Source organism: Prunus avium, chromosome 1, assembly GCF_965620075.1.
Source record: "Prunus avium chromosome 1, drPruAviu1.hap1.1, whole genome shotgun sequence".
Lineage (NCBI taxonomy): Eukaryota > Viridiplantae > Streptophyta > Magnoliopsida > Rosales > Rosaceae > Prunus > Prunus avium.
In genome coordinates, this window is record NC_142284.1 from 38620989 (window position 1) to 38642101 (window position 21113).

Genomic DNA, 21113 nt, shown 5'->3' on the forward strand with positions numbered 1-21113 from the left:
TCAGCTCAGCTAAAAATAACTGAATTAAAACTTTTGATCAAACTTAAAATAAAAACCACTTAGAGTATAGCGTTAATAGAAAAAATATTCACTTATATCATAACAGTGTACGAGACAACCAAGACTTGAGAGACGGTACCTAACACAACACTATTGTGCTGCTTGCTGCGTTGGTGGTTAAATATGGAAAAGTTTAACCTTAATATCTACTCATATTAATATTATAACACGTGTACCAATTATACTACCTGTATTTAAATATGATGCAATAAATTCTCCAAATATCCGCTATAAATAGAAATAATTATAAATTCATGTATTCCCCATAATCTCGGTCTGAACTCTGAACTATACATACATACATAAATGACATCACAAGACTCGACATGCATGCTTGTTTTGTTAGACCATTCGTGAATGATGGCGTGGCAGTTTGACCCATTCCTTCTCCAGTCTAAAACCAACCCGCCAACAACCCCAACCAAGTGACTCAGTCCAACTCGTTCTCTCCAAAACTCAGTCCCTTCCTATCTTTCCCTTCTCTCTGTCTCTACGGGGATTCAAAGTCTGTCACAGACAAACACCAAGCGACCCTTCAGCTGAAGAGATTTTTTTTTATTTTTCAAAGTTTCAAGTAAGTCTCTCTTCAAAAATATCGACTATATAATTTTTAACTAAATCCCATTAACTATTTTCTTCTTTCCACTTTCTGCTTGTCTCTATTGGTAGAATCTAGGCGCCCCACTTGAGCTGAGCTAGGGTTTACTCAGTCGTTTTCGTGTTTGAATTTCCTTCTTAATCAACTATCTAGATTGAAAGCTGTAACCTTTACTGAGAGAGAGAGAGGGTGGTCAAGGGTTTTAGGTGAGAAAAAGAACAGAGAGAGAGAGAGAGACAGATGCTGAAAATTCAATACCATGCTATTTATTCCAAAAGTTCAACTTGATGGCTTCTATGTCATTTCCTGGAAGAATCCTTTAATGGGTACCAATTAGTTTTTAGAATTGTTGTCAAACCACTTTGAGATGTTAGGCGAAGAAGAGAAAAACCGGCTCGCCGGAAATACCCGGAAAACGTATTTGCGGTCGGTGTCGTGGTCTGACCGCTCACCCTCTAAACCTAACAATCCATATCCAAGGCCACAGCTGAATAGTAAGGCGAGGTCTTGCCTACCTCCACTTCAGCCCCTTTCAATAGCTAGGAACACCGTTCAGGAGTGGCCAAGGGCGGGTTCTGATGATCTTGGGGTATGGCCTCAACCCCAAACCCCAAGAGGATCAGTTAAACCCCTTCTGAATTCGAACCCAGAACAACCCGGGAGAGAATTTGAGTTTAAGAAGGATAAGCTTGCTTTTTTCGATAAAGAATGCTCGAGAATTGCTGATCATATATACTTAGGAAGTGATGCGGTGGCTAAGAACCGTGAGGTTTTGAGGAAGAACGGGATCACCCATGTGCTCAACTGTGTTGGGTTTGTTTCTCCCGAGTATTTCAAGAATGATCTTGTGTACAAGACACTTTGGTTGAAAGATAGCCCGTCGGAGGACATTACAAGTATACTCTATGATGTGTTTGATTATTTTGAAGATGTTCGAAAGCAAGGCGGGCGAGTTCTTGTGCATTGTTGTCAGGGAGTGTCTCGGTCAACTTCTTTGGTCATTGCGTACCTCATGTGGAGAGAGAGCCAGAGCTTTGAAGATGCATTTCAGTATGTGAAGGCCGCTCGAGGGGTGACTAACCCGAATATGGGTTTTGCTTGTCAACTCCTGCAGTGCCAGAAGAGGGTACATGCTGTGCCTGCAAGCCCAAATTCCATGTTAAGGATGTACCGGATGGCCCCGCATTCATCATATGATCCTCTTCATCTCGTGCCAAAGACGTTAGGCCATCCAGGTGCACAAGGACTTGACTCTCGTGGAGCATTCGTTGTGCATGTTCCATCAGCTTTATATGTCTGGATTGGAAAGGATTGCAACACAATGATGTCAGATAATGCAAGGGCAGCTGCCTTTCAGGTCATCCAGTATGAGAGGGCAAAGGGTCCGATTGTGGACATCAATGAAGGTGAAGAACCTCCGGAATTTTGGGAAGCTCTTTCCAGTGGGGTCTTAGCAGAAGATCACAGCAAGGAAGATGTGAAAAAGGTAGAAACTTCTTCTTCTGGAGGCGATAAGGTTGCTGCATCTAGGTGTGTTCCGGTGGGTGAAAGGAAGGTTGTTGAATATGATTTGGATTTCGAAATTTTCCATAAGGCAATTGCAGGTGGGGTTGTCCCACCGTTTTCAGTATCTAATACTGAATCAGAAACTTGCCTTCCAGCCAGAGAAAATGGATGGGGTAGATTGCGGCAAAAGTTTGCAAGCGGTGTTATGAAAGATTTGGTCACGTCTTCTGAGCTGAACTGTAACACTAGCACATCCAGTGATGAGTCGGATATGGTTGTGGAAACTCATAAAGAAGCAGAAGACCCTGTTTCCCTGATTGAGCCTTCTTCGCCATTATCAGCCTCACGCCACTTTCGTAGCTCACCTGATTCCTTTGAATGCTTTCCAAGTAGCAGCCCATGTAGGATAAGAGATACTTTTAGAGAAGTAGAATGCTCTGTTCCCTTTACCGAGAAACTATCATTACCTACAACTCATTGTCGTTCACCAGATTCTTTTTCTTGTTTTCCTGACAGCAGTCCTAAGTTCAGCTCCAAATCCCCAACACTGTCCCCTTCAAACTCTGATTACTCTAGTTCATTTACCTTTTCACCATCATCTTCTAATTGGTCGGACTTGTCATGTTTGTCTTCTCAACAGCCTTCACCTTCTGGCTTGGAATCTACGGATCCATCTTATATTAAGAATATTTCTTTGGCAGATAACTCAAGCTTACTCTTCAAAAAATCTCCTTCTTCACCTGAAGAGACATTTTCTGCTAATTTTACTTTGGAAGTGGCAAATTCATGTTTGCCATGTAAAGGGAATTCCCCTTCTCTTGCAGAGCGCAGAGGGAGTAATCCTCCACCTCGAATGTTGGTACCATCAGTGGATGAATCGCCTGAAGTTCCGAGGAATTTGGTACGATCATGGTCCTTCTCTTTACCTGACATGGGTGATGATGCGATGGACTCTGATTGCAACCAATCTGAAAATGAGAGCAACAGAGAAGAGCAAATGTTAGATGTGGACATTAATAACCCTGAAAAGGAATTGCAATGTGAAATGATCAGCCAAGCTGTAGAAGTGATCAACCCAGTTTTGTACCGTAGGACACAGCTTCCTTGATCGCATGGGTTTGCCTATGAATGCCCCCTGTACAGGTATTTTGCTTTGCCAATTTTTTCTTTGTTTGTTCTCTGTTTTTCATTATTATTAATTTATTATTGCTTAGTTACTTCGGAAATATCTAATCATTATATAATTAGTGCACATCCGTGAATTAGATTGATTCTATAACATGTTGCATAGCAAATAAGTCAACTAAATCTAGCATCATATAAAAATCTCTACCAAGATAACTGTTGTTTAATTCTTGTTTTCTAAGTTACAGTATAGTTTACAAGTAGTTTTTTCTTAGAAAATATGCCCAACCTCTAATGTAGGTATGCCAATTATCTAATATGGTTACACTCCCCTGAGGTTTCGCTTTGTAATTTCCTTTTCCGCATAAAAAAGAAAAAGAGAAAAAGAAACTCATTAGTCGGTTTCTCGTTCTAGTGTTTGATGTTTGCTGCTAATCAACTTTCTTTGACCATGTTTATTATTATTTGTTGTTTTTATTTTGATTTTATGCGATGGTTTGGTTTAAACATACATTTAAAATTGATATCCGGTATCTGCAGGCATGTTTAAAGCAGAAATTGGAAGGATTTGGGTTCATGATCTTCCAAGCTAATGAAGGAATGTGGGGATGAAACAGTTGCAGATTTTGCAAGGGGAGTTGGCATCCCGGCAGTGTAAAGTGTTTCATATCTGCTTGTGCGATGTTGTGGAGTGGTACAGAAAATATGTACAGAGAACAAATCAGCTTTGTGCTGATAGAAATTATTACTACATTTTTGTTTTCAAGGCAGATTAAATATTGTCACAATTGAAATAAGTGAATCGAGTATATTTGTTCCTCCTGTACAGCACCGAAGGTGTTGCCATTTAGGTTGAAATGAAAATCAAACTCATACTTTAAGATTGAAATTGAGAAAATGGGTATTTTTATAATTGAAATTGCTCAAGGTTCATTCGTTGATGTACCTAGATGCAAGCTGAACCAGTTTTTCTGACTCTTTATTCTAATTTTAGAAGAAGCTTATTAATTAGCTCATTATAACTAGCCATTGGCAAGATTAGGGGCAAGCTTTGATGAAGTCGTTAATTGAAAACAAAACCGATGACATGTGAGACAGAGAGAGAACCTTGATAAGCAACCAACGACCTCGCATCGCATTACATACACCCAAAATAGTATTCTTTTACAACCAGTTGTATTCTATTTCTTCTGTCAAAGTTCCCAAAACTATGGACTGTAGCTGATCTAACTGAGAAACCCATAGGAGACATTTTACCCCAATGCTATTTAGGTATCTTTCCTCACAGCCCACTTTGCGTTCTTAAACGAGCCACGGTTGGACCCAATGCACTACCTCTCAAGCCCCTATATGACCATGAGTTCCTTACTGAGCCCTCATTTCTACTCCAACCATCCGACTGAGACAGCTCTGCCTTCTTGGCGTTCAATGCCTGGCTGATTTCATCCCATGCGCTTACTTTTCCATTTTCTACAAATGTAAACAAGAATGCACTATACATGTAAACGAATCATATTTAAAAAAAAATTATTAAACAGATTCCGAGCATGGAAATCCAATTGGCACCTTGTGGCGCAGCATGAGTTTCCTTGTTATTGTTGAGCCTGGGATCTGATGCAGCATTTTGATCACCAGTGATCGCTTTTGCTGTGTTCGGGTTGCCATGCTTGACAATGCGGACATCAATAAGTGAAGAATAATCTACCTGCAAGGATCAATACCTGTCAGATGCTAGCAATCAAAGATATGAAGCAGTTGTTCACAGCCACTGCTAGGCAGAAAAAAGATGGTCGTACATAACTACAACAAGGGTCGCAGGATGCCAATATTGATCATACAAAAACCCCAAGCCTCAAAATGAAATTTGAAGAATTTAGTATTGGACCAAGGGATTGATATTTCATACACCAGCTGTGGAGTTTCAAATGTCGAGTGGGGGTTAACCGCCATGTGCACTTGCAAAAGCGAAGGTTGAAGAATATACAATTAGATTTGGATGGGAATACAAATGGCAATTGCAAATCCACCTATCTGTGCAGTTGAGCCTCCCCCACTTGTGTATGAAAATGTTAGCCCTAATCGAAGTTGAGAGAGATGGCTGAAACCATTTTGAAATTATTGCTACATTATAATAGTTCTAGAGAGACTGCACTAAAAGTACCTCTAGAGAGCCATCTTCCCCGTAAAGGGAAGCATCTGGTAGTACATCAGATGCCTCATCATCTGTCTCCTCAAAAACAATGGGATATCCTGGAACCTGTACTAGCATAATCTTATTTGATTGAGGGTCGTACCATGACACTTTTCCAACCTACAGGGACAAGTAAATCTTTTATGGTAAATTTTATATCCACAAAGAGTTAATAGACATTTAAGAGAAGAAAGACTCATACTCGGTATGAGGAAACTTCAGGGGTCCAGCACGCTGATAATTCAATCAAACGATATGCAATTTGATCACCTTCCTGCAAGACATTAAATGCGAAAGGATTGAACTGACATGATATGGAAAACATTTTACAGGGCTCTCTGGCATTATATCAATTTATTCACTCCAAAAGTGGTCCAGAATATTAACTAAAATGTTCAAAAGACATTCAAGAAATAATCAAGCAGCTAAAAGGTGTGATAGTACAAAGCCAACTGCCAATAAATTTATTTCTTTTATTGTTTCCTACAATGAGGGAAACCAATATCCATGAATTAGGAAAAAAACAAACCTCAGGTAAAGTGGTACAGAGCTCAAGCTTATTGAAGTCTATGGGATCATCTACAGGAATCTCTTTTTCACTACCCAATGTTTCAGGCGATTCTGGGTTCAGATCTTTGTAGTCACTTTTTCTTGAATGTGGTGTTTTCTCCATACCCCATTTTTGACCCTTCTTCTTGCTGGTTATTCCATTCCACTGAAAAGTTTCCTGAAGCATGCAGGGCATACAATAATAAGTTTGGAACCAATAAATTCCAAAACCAAAAGAGAGTGCAGCATGAAATCATGGACCCCATTGGATTAAGTCATGGATGTTTAAAGAAGAAAAACATACCACTGGGGCTCTATTCTGCTGAATAGGATGATCTGCATCCGCTAGAACAGGTACATACATCAGATAATTAGAGTCACAAGTTTTTCTTAATATAGCATATGAACTCATAAAATAAATTGCTAAACTCAAATGCCATAAGTAATTGAACTGTACATCCGAAGATTCCGACACATACACACCTTTTCCAAGGTTTTCAAACCGAATGTGCCCAGGCCTAATTACTACAGGAACAATGTCATCCTCTTTATCATTGTCTGTGCTTGGTTGCACATGTACTTCATTATTATCTGTTTTCGGTTGCTCATCCCCCTCACCATTATCTGTGTTTGATTGTTCATCCTCTTCATCATTGTCTGTGTTTGGTTGTTGATGTTCTTCAGGACATCTCTGATTACTTTTGCCAGATAATTGCTGATTATCTGGTTTGAGCAATTGCCTCTGATTGAGCTGGAAATTGGAACAGTACAGCCAAAATATTAGTTCAGGATAAAAAGTGGCCCTATTTGTTAAAAAGCAGATATAGGTACTTCAGAAGACCCACTTAAGATGAAGGACAATAACTCCTCAAAAGGACATATAGGTACTTCAATATACCAACTTATGATGGCAACCCCCAAAATTTGTACAAACATACGCAACATCCAGAATGGACAGCTGAATATTTTTGTGATAGATTTCACTATTTTTAGTGATTGTATACACATGTGCACGTGTGGATGCATATACGTGAAAGAGGAATCTATATCTATTTATCATTAATAAACACCACATTACCTCCTCCTTCTCACCCTTCAATTTTTCCCTCAACCATTGCCTTTTGGCCTTTTTACGTCGAGCACTTCTACTTGGAAACTGATACACAAAAAGATAAAAGGATTTCACAAATCTAAACTTATAATTGGTATCAGAGAAACATATCACAAAGATTCCTTTAACAACATCAGAATCTCCATGTAAATCAAGATATGCAAGCTGTGGCAATCATATATCTTCAGCCAAATTTTACTTCCTGAGGTAAAAATTCTCTGATAATTACAGATGCCAAAAACTATATTGTCGTAAATTAATACAGTAAGATGACAACAACACATACAATTCGGATAATGGTGGCAACTAATACCTTTTTACTTCCACCAGGCATATCAGATGAAACCACGCCTTTTATTTCCTTCTCTTGAAGCTGAAAGGACCTATAAAGCACAAATTAGGGAAAAGACAAATGAGCAAAATGGAAAGTACTAGATGTTTACAGAAATTTGGCAAACATAAAATTCCAATAGCACGAGATAGCATGGTTTAGTTCACCCAAACCTAGACTAAAGTGTAGGACTTAAGAAACATGCATAAGAAATATTGCACGTTGTCATCATATAACAAGGCCAAAACGCTACCTCTTTCCATTGGACGTAGATTTACTTGTTTTATTGGTTCTTTTATCAGTTTGAGGGGTGCTTAAATTATCCAGTTCATCCTCTCCAGCAAATGACTTGTCCTTCTTGGAAGGACTCTTTCTGGGGAGGACACGAGACTGATGCTTCTCTGCATGGACATCATTCTGAAGGTCTTCTGGAAAACCTGAACATTCTTCAGTCATAGCAGATTTAATTCTCTTCCTCCTGAAAGATATAAATGTGGTCACATCATATACCTAAGAAACCAGTGTGTACATAACCACATTGCACACAAAGCTTCTATGTACTAAGCAAAAGATGCGTTGACCGCATGCAGTTGCAAAATCACCAGATAAATCAAGTAAAATACTTACTTCGAGCTCTGAGGTTTGTTTGAAAGCTTCCTCTTCTTGGAACGTCTGCTTGTACCGGTCTCGGTTGCATCTTCCACAGGCAATGGATCTTCCAACTGGTAAGGCTCATCCTCTTCCGATTCACTTTCATATCCTCCGGTCTCCTTTTCAAATTCCTCATTAGCCAGAAGCTTTATACCTGTATTCAGAGGCCGCCTCTCCACAATCTCTTCTATCTCAAGAGATTCTGTCCCAGCATCAACCAAGGCAATTTCAGACAATGTGCCCCCCTTCCTTTTCACACTGTGTACAGAAAAAAAAATGAATATACGCACACCAAATAAAACCGCATACTTTGATAATAGAAGTGTAAACTGACCTGATAATATCTTTATCCCTGAAAATGGAGGTGGATTCAAAAGGCGGTAACACAAACCCATCCATCTGCGAGAAACCAAAAACAGAAAACTTTGAGTTGAAATTGCAAAAGGAATTTCTTTTTGTTTGAGAATTAGGTTAGGGAAAGGAGATGCTTACGGAGATGAGAAGCCCATCGGGGCAAGAAGCGTTGAGGTCGAAAGCGTGAAGGAGATGGGCGGCGAGGTCTGAGACGGTGCGGTGGTGAGGTTTTAGTAGAACCCAGCTTCGCTTGAGTCCCTCTGTCCTCTGTGACTTGCTCAGAATGTGGCGCTCCTTGAATGTGACGCGAAGCCTCACACTCTCCGCCATCGTCGTCATCAAAGCATGAGAGAAACTCAGAAACAGACGGTAAATGGATCCTCTAGCTTCTTAAACCCTCGGTGGGGTTTTCAGAGCTCTCTGCTAACAGGATCCTCTAGCTGGACAGTTGTTCTGCCAGTGATACTGGGCCTGGGCCGCTGGTTCATACTGGGTATATAGGTTTTTATTTTTTATTTTTTTTGGTGAAAACCAAGGTATCCCCGCGCGATTGCGGGGACTAACCCTCGAGGTACTGTCGGGCGCAAAACGGGGATCTCTCCCAACAAAGTCTGCTCTATTCGCAAGCGCCTGAGATCGAACCCAGAACCTCTTATTTAAAGGATCCAAGCCCCTTCCACTTGCCTCCCTCTTTTTTTTATATTATGAGAAGTACTATTACTATAGTGTGTTTTTTTCAGAATAAAAAATAAACAAGTACTATAACTATAGGAATGGGAATGCAAAAGAACACCATATGAATAGGAATGTAGTGTTGGAATTATTACATTTATTTACATGTTTTTTATGCAAGCGATAGTTTAAATTACTCTAAATTAATCTAATCAAGTGAAAAAAGGAATTCGAACTTAGGTGTAATGGAGCAACGTCACTATCTTGACTAACTGGTGTTGGGGTCTTTTTGTTCCAGCAGCTAGACGAATGGGCTTGGGCTGCTGTAAAGGATGAGCGGAGGTTGCCCCTGTTTCTGAGTTCAAAGACCAGGCTCCAAGAGAGTTTTGAAAGGAGTAGTGACAACCTTAGAAAACACCTTGGTTCCCTTCACCAATGAACCAAATAAACGTGACAAATTAGTAATGGAATGGCTTGGCATGAGGAGCTTGTGGCATGGGAGCTAAGCTTTCACAAGTTTAGCAATTTGAGAGAGAGAAAAGCATGAGTTTCTTACAGAGGACAGAAATTAAGACTGGGGCAGAGGAAGATTAGGAAGGTTTTTTATCTCAGGAAAAGAAGAAGACCACGGAGGAAGAGGATTGGGTGGCTTGAGTAAATTTCAGGTTGCTTGACAAAGCTTGGTCAAGCTCTGAAATTGGGTTTGCAGGTGAGAGAGGAAGCTTGCTCTCTGAAGAATGGGTTGGTTTTCTGGGTAGCTAAGGCTCTCTTTTATAGCTACAAAGAACCCTAATTTTATCTAACCTCTTCCTCCCTTTTTCGTTGCTTCTTCCCACTTGATCCTATTTGATGCAATTTTCCTATCCAAGGTGCATGGGTAAGGAGCCCTTTGTGGTTCCAAGGTTTTGACGCAGCTGGACCTCCCCCATAAGGGTGAGGCGCCACCTGCTTTCCTTGTGGGTTTTCAAGATGGAGCTTGCAGAGGAAAAGAGAGATGGAGGAAGTTCTTTGTCCGATGGGTATTCCTATGAATCTCCGTTGGTTTTTGCAGTGGCTTGCTATTTGACTTGGGTCTGAGACTTATGACAATGCTAGATATTTTATAAGGTACTGGGCTGGGCTTGTATGTACAGTGTTGGGGTTATCGGTGTTCTCCTTTCCAGCGGCCCGCACGCTTTCGTCCAGCTGCTGGAAGTGGCTTATCCGTTTTTGGGCATTCTAACTGTCATGGATTTTCCTAAATGCTACAGCAGCCTATGGGATGTTCTCCTAAGGCATTGGGTCATATTCTCTCATCTCTCATGCTAACCCATGTGTTTGGGCTCAAGAAATAGGCTTGAGTTTTGGGGCTCCCAAACAACCCAAAACTTCCATTTCTTGGCTCATCAATGGGCCCCATGAAAGCTCGTTACCATCCATACCACAACCCACTCAAGCAATCCCCGAGCATTTGCGTGGCTTGGGCCCACTTAAGCTTGTAGCGTGGCTATGTGTGAAATAATGATTTCCTGCTTGGCATGGCATGTCGCTTGGCGTGCTTGAATTTTGTCGTCTTTGAAAAGAGACATAATGCTTGACAAAATAATTAGCAAGAGCTTGTAGAGCCAATGCCTTTTATAGGCTCATTTTAATTCCTAGCGTGATAAATTGCATATTTATTTGGCATGGCACGTGTTTGTGGCTCGTGCAAGCGTGCATGAAGAATTTCGCATGCTCTGCATCGGGTTTCTTCTTAATAAGGTGTCGCATTGGGCCGGGGATTTATTTGGGCCCAACCCTTGATTTTTTGGGCCTCAACAACTGGTCCAACCCACATCTACTACTTATTTATATGATTTAGTTAAAAAATTGAGCTAAATGAAAAAAATTGTTAAAAATTTGAGCAAATTTTGTAGCGGATAAGCTAGGGTTTCTTTGGACTTGGCAAATAAGATGATTTGCTACATGTTTGATATTCCACACCATTTTGGTGAAGATTTGTGTAGGATCTCTAACCCCATATTGATTCTTGTTTATTTTTTTGTTATTTCGACTCTCCTTGTAATTTTTTACCAATTAATTTAGAATAGCGAATGCCATTTATAAAATTATAATGTCGTTTGTAATTTGCCTAAGTGAAACACATTTGGCTAAAAAAAGAAAACGAAAAAATCAAGGAGAGAGAGAGAGAGAGGAATGAATGAAGAAATATGAACCACTACATTGTGTTCAATAAGCGTGATATTGAGAGTGACCATGGCGCAATGTGTCAAAAAGGAAGATGACCCCGAAAGGCCAAAGCCTCATTATCTACCAAAGACACAGAGTTTAAAGCTGCACCACATTTCTTGCACGAGCTTTATCTCCTTGGCTCAAAATGACGATAAATGCCCAATAATCCATTTATATTTTTTCAGTGGCTCTGCTGCTGCCATTGCATTTCACGTAGTGCCACATAATGTTCTCCCTTTTTCTCTGATCACTCATATTTATGTGTCAGACTACACTCGTGAACTTATGAACTTGTGCTGCGTCTCCTTTTCTTAGTTAGCAGAACAGAACATACCTAGCTTTTCCTTGACTGCCGAAGACTTCGCCGCCACCCCTTTTCTCAGAGAGACTAACCCAACTTCACAGGTAAGAGGCTTCTGATTATTTTTCCCTTATTTTTCTCTGTTTTTTTTTGGACTTTATTGATATCTCTGTGTTAATCTTCTAAATGGGGTTGATTGGGTTTTTTTTTGGTCGTTAACTTGAAGTTTGATTTGTTGGTGAAGATCTGTGATCGTTGCCTCATTGGCTCTTCTGTAATTTTTAACTCTTAGCCATTCTCATCGCTTCTTTTCTGAGTTTTGTCCACTTGGGATGTTGTTGTTTGGGTAATTCCGAAAAAAAATGACATCTTGTGTAATATAATCTTTAGACTTGCGATTTGATGTCTGTGATTGCGCTTGCTCTTATTGCTTTATTTCTTAAATATTAAATAGCTTTCACAAATGCAGGTGTGATTTTGCTTTATGTTGAATTTAGTATTATAATCAGAATGATTCTTCCCTCCAGTGAACAAGTTTATAATTAATATGCAGTGTTATTGTTTTGGCTAAATGACCCCTGCCATATTCACCTCATTGGCGCATACATAGTCTCGCTTAGAAAAACATACTGAATTTAGAAATAAATAATTAGTTCTGGGATTTAGGTTGGCTGATAAGTGGGTCGATATTGAAGTTCCCATCTCCACACCATATATTTTATTTTTTGAATTTTGAATTTTGGCTTTCCTTGCCATTCTCATAACTTTTTATAAAATCTTCAGGTTGTGTACATAAATTTGCTGTCTTGCCTTCTCCTTGTATTGGGTAAGACCTGTGTAAGAAGGTAAAACTATCATCATGCCCCCTAAGGCATTGGACTATGAGTCACTGAATGAGAATGTGAAGAAGGTTCAATATGCTGTTAGAGGCGAGTTGTATCTTCGAGCTTCTGAGCTTCAGAAGGAAGGAAAGAAGGTATAGATACCAGTTCCCTTTGGGGTTTTCTTGGCTTTCACACTTGGAAAATTGGCTTGCAATGCTTCTGACCTGTAATCAACTTAACTTATATAGTTTCTATTCCTGCTGCCTCATTATTTCAGTCTCTTGTATACAGATTATTTTCACAAATGTTGGAAACCCTCATGCTCTAGGACAGAAGCCACTGACTTTCCCTCGCCAGGTCATCATACTCACTTTTTTCAGATTGAATTGTTTGAGTTGCTAACTCAAGTTGCCTACAATACTTGTTTTGACCAAGTAAATCTTCTGGTACAGGTGGTTGCTTTATGCCAAGCTCCATTCCTAATAGATGACCCTAATGTAGGGCTGATCTTCCCTGCTGATGCAATTTCAAAAGCTAAACATTATCTTTCAATTACTACCGGTGGTCTAGGTATTCATCTTACCTGCCTTTCATGTTATGTTATGATGGGAAAAAGGATTGGACTATAATCACACACCTGCTAAATAATCTCGGCGGGGCTTTGGAACTTTTCTTGATTTGTGCAAAAACGACATAATTTTTTTATGTTATCAATAGTTGTGGAAATTCTTAGGTTTTCCTGAATTTTTTTATATCTATTGTTGTACCTTCTAACTTGCTATTGCTGATATATGTATCTTAGATTTATTTTTAAAAACATGACTGCTTGATCCCTGTTATCTGCAATAAAGCTGAGAAGTTGTTCCATAAGTTTGTGAAAAGTTAAGAGCTGCACTTATGAACTCAAAATGAACAATGTTCCTTCACGTTGTATATCCAGGTGCTTATAGTGATTCTCGAGGTATTCCGGGAGTTAGGAAGGAAGTGGCAGAGTTCATTGAGAGACGTGATGGATATCCAAGGTGATGGTTGCTAGATATCAAGCCTTACCTTTTCGTTTTTTTTTTCAGAGGCAATAAAGTTATTAATTTGGTTCTGAAGTTGTGACTTAAGGTGTTTTATTTTTGTGGCCCAATGACAGTGACCCAGAACTCATATATCTCACTGATGGTGCTAGCAAAGGTGTGATGCAGATCTTGAATACCATCATCCGTGGTGAAGGAGATGGGGTAATGTAACTTCCTAAATGACACAGAAAAATTAATGTCCTCATAAATAGAAAACAGAGAAGTGTATAAAATATTCTCTTTTCATTTAAGTTCTTGTTTTGGGTACCACCAGGTTCTGGTTCCAGTCCCACAATACCCACTCTATTCGGCTGCAATATCTCTGTTTGGTGGTTCTCTTGTTCCGTATTACCTTGAGGAAACAGCAAATTGGGGTCTTGATCTTAATAATCTTCGCCAGTCAGTTGCACAGGCTCGCTCTAAAGGAATTACTGTTAGTATGCTTTTCCTCTGGCTTGTTTATGGAAGAATGCAGGGAATCTGTTTTGAAACTAAGAGTAAACTAGATGAATGGATGAATAGGAGCGGCCCACAATCTGAATTGACATTTGGCATACCCTTTAATATGTTAACTGTTTAATCTTCAATATGTGGATTTCATTAAGTTTAGAGTTGTTTTAGCATGCCTTAGGAACAATTTACTGTCCAACATTCTCCTCTTTACCTCCAGAATTTAGTGTTAAATGTCAGTTTCTTCTTATTCCTGCTTTTCAATAACAGTAGCGGCTATATGTTTTCTTTTTACCACCAACTAAATCTTTAGTGCAATACAATCAGGTGAGAGCAATGGTGATTATAAACCCTGGCAACCCCACTGGTCAGTGTCTTAGTGAAGCTAATTTAAGAGAAATATTGAGCTTCTGTTTCCACGAAGGCCTAGTCTTGCTCGGGGACGAAGTTTATCAGCAGAATATATACCAGGATGAACGCCCCTTTATTAGTGCAAGAAAGGTAAATATTCTTGAGCTTTTAGAATTAACTGCACGAGCCCTTGCCTGTAGTTTCAGCTGAAATAAAAAGTAATTCTTTAATCCTGACAATACTGGTAGGTGTTGATGGGTATGGGGCTACCCATAAGCAAGGAAGTCCAGCTTGTTTCTTTCCACACTGTGTCCAAAGGATACTGGGGTGAATGTGGACAGCGTGGTGGGTACTTTGAGATGACAAACATTCCTCCACAGGTTTGTGCCTCCATTAAGTTGTCTACTGACAGCACATACTTTTCCAAACATGCTTCCAACTGTCAGCATTAATGAAGTTATGTTCTTACTTAGTATTGCTGGCCATTCTTGTAAATGCAACATGGTTCTAATAGGGTTTAGAGTTTAGCATTTAGACTTGAATAAAAATACAAGAATGGTATAAAGTTTGTGAAAGGAATGGATTAAATCAAGGAGAAGATTTGATCTACTAGAGGCCTCCTAACTTTCAGATTAGTGTATGTCAGCAAATACTGAAACTATTGAAGCTACTTTTTTCTTGCCACATGATAAAATAGTGTTCTTGTTTGATGTTTTCCTTTCAAATTAATCTGACCATCTTTTGACTTTCGTAGAATGGAATGATTCAAACGTCAGCATGGTTCTTCAATTCAGTATTTAAGCTCCAAATCTCATTGTTATGTTTGTTTTCATGATATCATGCTGCAGACGGTTGATGAGATATATAAGGTTGCATCAATTGCACTCAGTCCAAATGTTCCTGCACAAATATTTGTGAGTGAGCACTAAATATTTCATGTTCTGCTATTCTATGTGGAAGTTGACACCCATCCCTCTGTCCAAAATTGTTTATCTGATTTAGAAAATTACTCTGTCTATTTACAGATGGGGCTAATGGTCAACCCTCCCAAACCTGGAGATATTTCATATGAGCAGTTTGTTAGGGAAAGGTATGCCCTCTAAAAGTATAGGTGAATGTTTTGACTCCCTTAATTAATTGGAAACTGGACTGTAGAAACCGATCTGCTTTTCCATGGTTAACTTAATCACAATCGCTACTTAGATTGTTGCTAAGCTTTCACGCAGCTTTTATCATCATTTTCATGTAAAGGATTTGATCTATATGAAAACCTTTCGAAAAGTATCATATACTTTAATAATAAAATAAAAAAAATTTAAGCCCCATAATCTTCAGATACAATGAACCAAAATGATAATTATTGGTCTTTCTTTTTTATCAAAAAGTAACAATAATAAGTTCAGAAAAGGGTTTGAAATTTGGAACATTAGTAATGGATGAATTGTATCAAGAGATGTCTTCTTGAAGCAATAGGTAATGGTGATTTTTAATTATCAACTTTGCAGCAAAGGGATCCTTGAATCTCTGAGGAGAAGAGCAAGGATAATGACTGATGGATTTAACAACTGCAGAAATGTTGTTTGTAACTTCACAGAAGGTAAAAAGTTGATTTAAATAAATATTACTGGTTCTTACAACTCTTTGAAGTTCCTCGATTTTTTATGGCTGCTTATATGAACAGTTAAGAAAATTGATTTTAGGTGCCATGTATTCCTTCCCTCAAATACGCTTGCCACCAAGAGCAATAGAGGCTGCTAAAAGAGCTGGAAAAGTTGCGGATGTTTTTTACTGTCTCAAGCTTTTGGAAGCCACTGGCATTTCCACTGTCCCTGGATCAGGGTTTGGACAGAAAGAAGGGTAATAAATTTTAGCAATCTTCTATTCTAGAGTATGTATGAATCTCTGATGCGTAGAGTCTATTGTAGTAAGTTACACTGCCATAGAAGAGGGACACTATTTAGTTATGTTTCTACTAGCTGCAATAATGCAACAGTTTGTAATCGGGTTTTTTTTTTCTTTTCCCATGCAGGGTCTTCCATTTGAGGACAACCATCTTACCAGCTGAGGAAGACATGCCTGCCATCATGGATAGTTTCAAGAAGTTCAATGATGAGTTCATGGAGCAATATGAAGATCACAGAGGCTATTCGAGGATGTAAAAATCCAGCAAAGCAAGTTTTCTCGTATCTCCAGCTTTTGCAAAGCTGGTCAATGTATAATACTCTGCAAAACTCTCTTCTTTTACCTTAGGCTCCAGAATTACTTTCACCTCTTACATATTAAATGTCTCTATTTATAACTCTGCTCTCCAGCCTCTATTGTAAATTGCAGAGGACTAAAAATTCCAACTTTAAGCTAGAATGGGACCAATAGTGATGTGACACTTCATTTAAGCCTTTTTACCCTATTCTTCATTTGGGTCCATTAGAATCTTTCTTTTTCTATTCTCTTGCTTGGCTGGTAAATATAACTATTTTATTTTTATTTTTTTATCTCTCCAAATCAAGGTCTAAAATATCGATGGTATCAGAAATATCAGTAATCCAAAAACACGGAAATTTCGATGGAAATATCAGGATATTATCGATATCGATAAAAATTGAATAAAAACCACAGAAATTGTAAGAAAAATTTGAAAATTTTTATTCAAACTTTGGAGGATGTTTATTTAGTCAATTATCTATTAGTTTATCATAAAATATTGGAAGGAAATGCATTGCATGATGGGTTTAACTAATTTAAGTTAGTTATATGAGGAGCTGACAAACACTGTAAGTATAGAAAATATGTAGTAATTAATGAAAGAAAATTAAACACACCATAATCATTTATATATAATGATGTACTATAATATTTTACACTTTATACATTGCATCGTAAGATACATGAGTTGTTTAGTACCACATAGAGTTCCTATGAGGTTCAAAATTTTCACTTTCTTCATCATCTCTATGTGTAGAGTAAGTGTATTGTGAAGAGTAGTCATCAAATGATAAATCCCCAAAATAGTTTTGCATGTAATTGTTAACATGCCACTCATACGAATCCGAGATTGGTTGACGTTGTTCATAAGCAAAATCATTTGAAGATTGGGTCTCGAATTCTTTCCATGAGCCGCTCGATTCCATCCCAAAAGGGAAAGGTCAAAGACTCACATTCTCATGTGAAAATCTGATTTTTGCAAAAATAGTTCAAAACAAAACAAGAAAAATATACATATGTTAGCATATTATCACAAAAACATAAGCAACATGGTGGTTAAGGTGTTGGATGAGTGAAATGGCAGGGGTTTGAATCCCCTTTGCGTGTGTGCTTTGTGTTTTTTTTTTTTCTTCATTTTTTACATTACATCGATATTTTTTATATTTTCAATATTATAGCGATATTTTGACAAAATATTGTTGAAGTGTGAGCGAAATTATCGACATCGATATTTTCCGATATTATTGTCGATATTTATACAATATGTGTTTGGATACATTCCGAAATATCCGTGACTCGAAAAAACGATAATATCATCGATATTTCGTCAATATTATCGATATTTTAGACTATGCTCCAAATCCAAACCTATTGAGAATTTGGGACATTGCATTTTGGTTTCTTTATCTTTTGAGGTGAGCCTACCAGCACAGTTTCCCTATCTCTTTGAGGAACACGACTTTTCTCTTTTCCATGGGAGTACTGTTTTGTATTTGTGTTAAAAGCATGGAGGAATGGGGAGTCTGACATCTTAGGTTGATCTTGATATGTCCATGAATTATATGTGACTTCAATCAAAAGTCTATGAGCATCGAATATGGAACTTGGAAAGGTTGATTTTGGATGTGAAAGTAAGTACTTGTTTTTCTTTTTCTCTTATCTTCTTTTACTTTTCTTCTTTTTGACAAAAACAAACAAGTTGATGCTCAGAAATATTTCAATTTTCCCGAAAATGGTTAGTGTAGGTTGCTAAATTGCTCAAAATGGAGTCAGATAAGAAAAATCAAACATGTACTAGAGACTAATATAGTTGTACAGATTGAACCATTATGTCTAGTCACCCATCCAAAGTTGAAAGAAACCATGTGGAAGACTAGGTTAAATTCTAAGGCCACAAACCCACAACCCAACCCTACTTTCGTGTAAGGAGTCATTCTTTCTTACTTACTTAAGAAGCAGCGAGTCATTCTTTCTTACTTTAGAGTCAAAATTTGATATATATATATATACAGAAATAAAATATAAAAAGATACCACCAAAATATGTACACATTGTGCGTGTGTGTGTTTTTTTATAACAAATTTCGATTTGTTTAAAATGAATTTAAGATTTTATTTTATTTTATGAAAACTCATATTTTTATTGATATTTTTGAAAAAAATACAAGTTATATTAAGGGTGGATGAATCAAATCTAGAACTTTCGAATGTCATAATAACTTTACCTACCAGTTTTTGCGTTTATGATCTTTTACAATTGGACACGTCATCTGATTATTTCCAGCATATATGTTTTACCATTTCCAATCAAAGAAATAAGATAAAATGGAAAGTGGCATGCTAGCCTGCCAAAGATAAAAACGGAAATACAAAAAGGGCTGGCGTCTATAAAAAGAGGGGAATATTTGAGCAATGTTGGTGATCCCCAGACCCCAAATCTTGGCGCCAAAATCCAAGTCATTCCCCTTTCTGCCCCTCACTCACCGTCGGAGCAGCGATCCTCTGCCCCCAGAGCACCCTGCACTCTGCTGCTCAGGGAGACAAATAAGTGCAAGCCCCACCCTACAACGCCTATCCCACGTGGACCCCACACTCATGTGAGCTGTGGGCCACCACCTCACCACTGCAGCCCGTCCGCGGACCGCGGTCAGCTATTTCCACGGGCACCCCTTCACCTCATCCTCTCGTATTTATTTTCTCTTCCTCTCATTAATTTAATTTAATATTTATTACTTTGCTTATGTCACGAGTTTCCTCGGGTTCTTTTTCTCTCTCTCCCCACCTCTCTCTCTCTCACTCCTCTATCTCTGTTAGACTCTGTGACAGATTTGAGTGATTGGTATAAACAGAACATCGAAACATTACTCTCCCACATTTAAAGCGCGACCTTTCTCTTCCCTCCCTTTTCCTTTTTTCTTTCACTGAAACACAAACCAAAAACCCAAAGCCTCTTTCCAGTTTTCATCTTCCTCCTTTTTCTCTTTTACCTGCCTTTCCCACTGGTTTCATTTTATTCCCTCCTCTGTTTCTTCATCCCCTTTACGCATCAGAGAAAGAAAAATAAAAAGAACCCATCTTTATTTATTCGATCCTTTGTTCTCTCCTATAATTATCTCACTGGGTTCGCTTCAATTGGTCCACAAAGAAATGGGCTTTTCTGGGAAGTCTCAGCCAACTCCTGTGGACATAGGCTTGGATTCTGAAACTCAAAAATGGGTTATCGCCGGAATCCCATTACGAGCTCCGTTGAAGCCGCTGTACACAAACCCCGTAGAGACAGAACGGGATCACTGCGGCGATGACGGGGAGGAGTGTTCGACGACCCCGACGGGTGAAGAAGCCAGAATTCCGACGAGGCTGACGTGTCCACCTCCTCCGAGGAAGAGGAAAGCAGCTGCTTCGAAATGTAATTATGGCGCTGGTGTTAGGGAGTTCTTCACTCCTCCCGACTTAGAAACTGTGTTTATACGCCATGTTGAAAGGGCCAATTGACTTTGGAATTGCAAGTTCAAAACTTTTGGCTCCGTTAATGATTTGTTTCTTTTCTTTCCTAATCTTTTAGTTTTTGTGGCGTTTTTTTTGTCTCTCTCTTTTTGGGTTATCACTTTTTCATTTTTAGTCTGCAGTAAGTCATGATCTTTAGGATCTTTGTATTGGGAAGGTAGCTAGCTAGGAGATAATTATGTATAGGTAATTATTATAAATAAATAAAAGATCGTCAATCTTAGCTTTATTGGTTAATGAACCCTCGTTTCGTTTGCATGCTTCTTAATCTGATACGGTGCTCGTGAATATTTGCTCTGAGTTTCCTTCTTCTGTAGACTGTATCTGCTGAGTGAGAGATTGCTCCGTTTTCTTGTCTCTTGTTCCTCATTCAACTTTGATATCTTTCTTTAAGAATTTATTTTCTTCTGTTCATGATCATGCGCAGCGCAGGCATGACAAATCGCAGTCAAAATGTTGGTCAGTAAGCATCCAAAAGTTGTCAAAATCAACAATAGAGGGCAATAAATTAAATCCTTTTCAATGGGTTAAAAAGATAAGGTGATGCAGTTCCTCTGTTCCTTTGGCTGACTGATCGACTGACTAACCAAAACTAAGCCCCACAAGAAACCTTTGGCCATGGCCCAGCTGGGCTTTTTAGCTCTGCCATCATCTTCTCTTTAGACTTAGAGTTTGGTCTATGCATGATCTAAGTGCCCCACACGCCATGACTGAAGACTGAAGACTGATGACCGCCCACCCACCTCGGACTCTTTATGATATTAGTGGGGAAGGGAAGGAAAGGGCAGGTTCTCTCTCTCTCTCTCTCCCTCTCTCTCTCTCTCTCTCTCTCTCTCGTGCTATTCTGATAGATAGCTCTCATGGTAGAAGACAAATCACATGTGGAAGTGGAGGGAGGGGAAAATTAGGAGAGGATCCTATGTGAAGTTTGAATGGTCCTTATTATTTAGCCCTTTCTCGAGCTCAAGTTTTGCAGCACCAATAATTGAGGAACCCACTTATTCTATCTGAATGTAATTTAAATGTATTAAAGTTTGCATTTTGCAATAGAATATG

The 21113-nt window shown here is 38.7% G+C and overlaps 4 protein-coding genes across 5 annotated transcripts; 3 read left to right on the forward strand and 1 right to left on the reverse strand.

Moving 5' to 3' along the window:
* Positions 1-428: 428 nt before the first annotated feature.
* LOC110760516 (protein-tyrosine-phosphatase MKP1) lies at positions 429-4120 on the forward strand. Its single transcript, XM_021962794.2, has 2 exons — positions 429-3307; positions 3830-4120. The coding sequence occupies exon 1, from the start codon at positions 1026-1028 to the stop codon at positions 3270-3272; it is 2247 nt and encodes a 748-aa protein (XP_021818486.1). The 5' UTR covers positions 429-1025; the 3' UTR covers positions 3273-3307; positions 3830-4120.
* Positions 4121-4397: 277 nt separating this feature from the next.
* Positions 4398-8943, reverse strand: LOC110760533 (sphere organelles protein-like protein). 2 transcript variants are annotated; one of them, XM_021962815.2, is made up of 13 exons: positions 8615-8943; positions 8457-8521; positions 8099-8380; positions 7725-7949; positions 7454-7523; positions 7108-7185; positions 6513-6780; positions 6334-6365; positions 6010-6207; positions 5683-5754; positions 5451-5600; positions 4856-4994; positions 4398-4759 (listed from the first exon to the last, which is right to left on the reverse strand). In XM_021962815.2, the coding sequence occupies exons 1-13, from the start codon at positions 8813-8815 to the stop codon at positions 4572-4574; spliced, it is 1968 nt and encodes a 655-aa protein (XP_021818507.1). In that variant the 5' UTR covers positions 8816-8943; the 3' UTR covers positions 4398-4571. The 2 variants fall into 2 exon arrangements, with proteins under 2 accessions (XP_021818507.1, XP_021818506.1); XM_021962814.2 differs by having other exon boundaries at positions 6334-6374.
* A 2504-nt stretch (positions 8944-11447) lies between these two features.
* On the forward strand, positions 11448-16796 carry AOAT2 (alanine-2-oxoglutarate aminotransferase 2). Its single transcript, XM_021962784.2, has 14 exons — positions 11448-11764; positions 12444-12636; positions 12776-12841; positions 12937-13054; positions 13425-13506; positions 13626-13713; positions 13826-13984; positions 14329-14502; positions 14601-14732; positions 15201-15266; positions 15378-15442; positions 15858-15949; positions 16053-16209; positions 16382-16796. The coding sequence occupies exons 2-14, from the start codon at positions 12520-12522 to the stop codon at positions 16509-16511; spliced, it is 1446 nt and encodes a 481-aa protein (XP_021818476.1). The 5' UTR covers positions 11448-11764; positions 12444-12519; the 3' UTR covers positions 16512-16796.
* A 2501-nt stretch (positions 16797-19297) lies between these two features.
* Positions 19298-20294, forward strand: LOC110760495 (cyclin-dependent protein kinase inhibitor SMR6). The gene has a single exon (XM_021962769.2). It carries the CDS (start codon positions 19701-19703, stop codon positions 20043-20045), a length of 345 nt encoding a protein of 114 aa, XP_021818461.1. The 5' UTR covers positions 19298-19700; the 3' UTR covers positions 20046-20294.
* Positions 20295-21113: the final 819 nt, after the last annotated feature.